Source organism: Pteropus vampyrus, unplaced genomic scaffold, assembly GCF_000151845.1.
Source record: "Pteropus vampyrus isolate Shadow unplaced genomic scaffold, Pvam_2.0 Scaffold40, whole genome shotgun sequence".
NCBI classification, from domain to species: Eukaryota; Metazoa; Chordata; class Mammalia; order Chiroptera; family Pteropodidae; genus Pteropus; species Pteropus vampyrus.
Genome location: NW_011888821.1, coordinates 4,790,540 through 4,795,656, shown reverse-complemented (window position 1 = coordinate 4,795,656; position 5,117 = coordinate 4,790,540). Strand labels below are relative to the sequence as shown.

The window sequence follows — 5,117 nt, the reverse complement described above, 5'->3', positions numbered from 1 at the left end:
CTGCCCACACAGAGCTGACGTAATAGTGCGGGAGGCAAAATAAAATAAAATAAAAAATAAAAAAGCTTAACTTATAGTCCATTAGTTGGTGATAAGTGTTATGGAGAAAAACTAAACAAAGACAAGACAGAGAGTATAGGGCTGGGGGTACCATTTTAAGTCTGCACTCAGTTTCCGATAGTCCCCACACCTCCACTAAAATGTAGCGCTGCATGCTTTGCTCATGGCTGGTAAAGTGTCACAGACGAACAAGGGTATGAAAGGGCGGAGAAGGGAAGTGGCTCTGCCGGGGTTGGCGTAAGAGAGTGAAGGATGTGGCCAGTCTCCAGGGTGAGATGAGTGCTGAGCAAGTGACTTCCCTTCCCTTCCTTTGCAGGAACGAGCCTCCTGGCACTCCAGGCCTTCAGAGCATCAATCAGCTCCGAACGACTTCACAGAACACTGCCATCGAATGCCTGTGTGTCCCGTACCTTTGCCAAGAACCTCTGTGTCTCCTGATGTTACGAGCTTTTGCAATTATGTCGGCCTTTCCTGGGTCATGAAGGTCAATGGCAACTTTTTTTGGACCTTTTTAAAAATTATCAGAAAAGATAAAGATTTCCAATATTTCCGATATTCTTATCTTTGTTCACATTTTGGTCCATTTTGAGCCAGAGTTGTTTAACACGGGATCACTCTGCATCCATACAAGTTTGTATCCTGCTCTTGTTATTTTTACTAATTTAATTTTTAAATTCTACATATGTATTTTCTACTTAAAGTAAATTCTATATAGACATCAATTTAATGGCTATATAACATTTCATCCCATGATGCATTACACTTTATTAACCATTTCCCAATTGTTGAGCATTTAGATTTCTGAGTTTTCATCACTAAAAATTACCCTAAAAATAACTTCATGCAGAAAGGTATTTCAAGTAATTGCCTCAGAATGGACTCCAAGAAGGAGAATTAAGGGAAGGTGGAAATACTTTAGAGTAGTCACTGCATAGGCGTCGAGAGATCACCACATTTATTCACCGCACCACCTGGCTGCAGAGGTAGAATATAGAAGCTGGTCCTCTCTTGCCACCTTTTTGCTCTTGATGGTAAATGGTTTTAGAAACGACATATTTACCTGCTGTCGGAATCCGAGGCGATCTCCTTCCTCCCTCCAAAGCGGATCTGGCACTGCATGGAAAAAGAAATTGCTGACATCAGCTGTTGGGATGGGACATTCAAACATCACAAAACAGGCCATACAGGTCTTGGAGTCTCAAGGGTTAAAGGACCAGAAACTCCAGGTGCCCAGTCAGGGCCTCCCCCTGCCCTGGGTGTCAGTCCAAGACCTAAGACAATAGATGCCCCACCTTTCTGCCACCACTTAAAGGAAGCCCTCATCTCCCGCTTGTACAGAAGTGAGCGTCGTGGAGAAACAATGCCAAGAGGGAAACAAACACACACAGCCTTCCCCACGTTATCTGGAAAGCTTCTTCCATGTGTCAGCAGCTGACTATCTATAACACAGAGCTCTTAACAGGCAATAATGAAAACTTCCACAGATCTGCAATGATGAGCCCCTTTTGACAGGGCCCCAAAGTTGTCGTGACTGGCTAAATCACACTTCGAATAAGTCATTCGGTTGTGCTGAGCGACAATTTACCCATGGTGGGTACAAATGAAAGCAAACTATTCTTTTTTTTTTATTGTGGTAAAATATAGACAACAGAATTTGCCAGTTTAACCATTTTTAGTTATACAATTCGATTCACAATATTGTGCAACCATTACCACTATTGATTACTCTCTTTTAAAGGTGTAGAATCTCTGATGCGGGTGGCAGGCTTGCAAGATTCCTGAACTTATCCAAAAGAGAAAAAATATATACGTATATACACACGCATTTATAAAATTTTAAATGATACATGTGTAAAAAATCATAGACCTGCACACTTAAAATTAGTGTATTTTATTGCATGAAGATTATACCTTAATAAAGTTGATTTTTAAAAAGCATATATAAAACACTTTCACCCTCTAAAAATAATAATACTAATAATAATAGCAGCTCCACACATAAGCTCCAATTTATTTCTATTTAATTGCTATATTTAAAATGGTTCCACTAGCTTTATCCTCTTGTCATATTTTCTGTTTTCTGGGGCAAAGAAAGAAGAAACGAATAAGGTGGGCTCCGAATTTACAGTGGACCAGGCGCTGACCAGGCCTTTATCTACTTAAACACGATTCCCTCAACAGCCCTGATTACAGAGCAGAGGGATGCCCAGAGAGGCTGGGTGAGTTGTCCCAGCACACAAAGATATAAAGAGATGAAGCTGGCATTCAACCCCGGCTACTCCTGGGCCTGTGTCCTTTCCACCACACTGGGATGCTCCAAGGCTTAGGCAGATGCTAAATTCTCAGGCTCACATCAACACAACACACATCTCTATTAAAGTATTTATCTCCCTATATTGTGATTGCACGCATATAATTGTCAGTAGCCCGTTCCAAAATGTGAGCTACCTAGAATTCCCAGGGTGGGACCCTAGCTCTGCTACTTATTAACTATGACACCGTTAGCAAGTTATTGAACCTTTCTGAGTTTCTGTTTCTTTAGTTTTAAAATTTAAATAATTATAAGAACTATCTCACAGGGTTGTTAGAAAGATGAAATGCAAAGCACTAAGCAGAGAGCCCAGCACATGATGAGCGTGCAATAAATGATGCACGTCTGGTACATGCAGGCAAGTGAACTGATGCCAGCTCATGCCAAAGCTCACTTCTCACCCAGCCAAAAGCCAGGGATCAAAAACAGCATCGATCAATCGGCACAGAGCTCTGGAGGATCCATGCCACCCTGGGCACCCATTCCTCCTTATCTCTGTTCACAGGATCCTAACTCCAACCACCACCTCAGCACCCGCACGAGTTGCCCTAAAACACAGCTACTTGGAAATGAGACCCTGAAACCCACATCAATGCTGTTCTCAAAGGGACGTCACTGAGATGGTCCCCCATAGGGCTTTAGAAAGTCACAAGGCAGGAGCACCTCTGTCATTCCCTCTGCTTGCCTTCTCTGCTCTATCATTTCCTGGAGAAAACTACTGCCCTCACTGTTCCCAGATACAAAACGGGAGTCATTCTGCTATACAGAAGGGCAAAAATGACCTCCACATTAATTATCTGACACTATTACTTGATTTGAAGGTCAAATGTGAGCTTTTCTCTTACCTGTTTCACTGCATCCAGCAGTCGCTCCAATAGAAATTGTCTTTTCATGTCATTGTTCTGTGATCCTAAAATGCAACGAGGCTTAATTAGTTCTCTTTGACATTAGCCTTTTGTTAAGACTTTCTGACATATAGTATATGGCTGTCCCCAACTAGCATCAGCCTTCTCTTTAATGACATCAATAACAAAACCAGACACCAATAATCTACATTATTACAATGAAGTTTTCCCATTTCCCTGTTACTACATCACAGGAAAGCAGCTAAAGTATGGTTCCCAGATTTGAAGAATGTGTCCAGAGTAGTATAACTCAGGTTTTCTCAACCTTGCCTTTTGGTGCAGATAATTCTCCGCGATGGGGCTGCCCATGAATGCCAGCATGTATAGCAGCATCTCTGGCCTCTATGCACTAGATACCAGAGCACATGCATGCACGTGTATGCACATGCACGCGCGTGCCCGCACACACATGCGCGCGCGCACACACACACACACAGACACACATCCCAGCTGTGGCAACAAAGATGTCTCCAGATGCTGCCAAATGTTCACTAGGGGATAACACTGCCCCCAACTGAGAACCAACAGTCTACTTAAAATATAGGTTTCCTAGTATAGCAGGCACTGCTCATTGGCTGACCTCACCATCATCACCAATGTCTTTTTCCCACAGTTACCTTTCTCAATAGAAGCCAAAAAACCTAATTACGCCTCTTCTAAGCCTCTCTTATAAGGCTGATCTTAAGAGGTTCTAGCTAATGAGATGTAAGCAGAAGTACACTGGGAGTATTCCGGGAAAATTATGTCATTCTGATTTAAAAAAAAAAAAAAAAGATTTCAATGGCTTCATTCCTTCTTCCATCCTTCATGTCTTAATCAGAAATACACTGGGTGGAGCTAAGCAGCATCTTGCTACCATAAGGTGACAAGCCCGGAGGGAAGGCCAAAAGACGCACAAAGACACCAGCCTTGACGTCATTATGCCGCTGAACCAGTACTGGAAACGTCCTACCTCTAACACAACAAATAACCCCGTTTGTTCAAATCCCTGTCCTCTGGGCTGCTACCTGCAGCCAATAGCATTCCCAACTGACACACGTGGCACACGCCGAACTTCCACTTGAGAGGGTCTGGGGCAAGGACACTTCAAAGCACCAGGCAGATCACCGCCAGAGCTACACATGATGCTCCACAAGAGGCCCCCTGACTCCAAGCAGCAGAGACATGGCTACGTGTTACGATCCACCAGACACACAACACAATCATTTCAAAAGAGACTCAAATCCTGAGCTACGAGAGCAAATGTCCCACACAGCAGGCCCTGAACTGCCACCAAGCTGTTTCTCTCTTGGGCAACTCAACATGGGCTTCACCGGGGAGTAGCAGCGGGGCATTGCCACAGAGATGGTCAGCGATTCATCCAAGTCATGCCAGGGCCCCCTGGGCGATGACAACTGAGACCTTGCGTTGAACACTTCCTGGATGCTGGAGTACTCTGCATGAGTTATGTACTATAATTCTCACAACCACCCCACAAGCCAGGTATTAGAATCCCCATACTGCAGGTGGGGAAACTGAAGCTCAGAGAGGACAATAAACCATGTGTATTGACTCGCTCACTATTTATTTAACTTCTACTACATGCCAGGCAATGTCCTAAGAGCTGGGGACATAGGAATTAAGTGGTTAAAAAAAAAAAAAAAAAAAGGCCATCTTCTCATGGAGAGAAAATTCTATTAGGAAGAAACAAATAGTTAGCTAAGGAAACTAATAAATCAGATGATGTTAGAGAGCCATACTAGGAAGAGAAACCAGATAGGCTGATGAGACAGGGAGGAAGCAAGAGGGCCACATAAGCCAGGACGGTCGGGAAGGCCCCTCCGCACAGGTGACACTGAGCT

General features: G+C 43.6%; 1 protein-coding gene across 3 annotated transcripts in view; it reads right to left on the bottom strand.

Annotated features, from left to right (window-relative positions):
- Positions 1-5,117, bottom strand: part of SNX29 (sorting nexin 29) — a 283,033-nt gene that overhangs the window by 258,170 nt on the left and 19,746 nt on the right. For all 3 annotated transcript variants that reach the window (XM_023529637.1, XM_023529638.1, XM_023529636.1), the window contains exons 2-3: positions 3,217-3,281; positions 1,121-1,173 (exon numbers count right to left, since the gene is read on the bottom strand). In XM_023529637.1, the coding sequence (XP_023385405.1) occupies positions 1,121-1,173; positions 3,217-3,264 (101 nt within the window). In that variant the 5' untranslated portion in view covers positions 3,265-3,281. The remainder of the gene's footprint in view (positions 1-1,120; positions 1,174-3,216; positions 3,282-5,117) is intronic.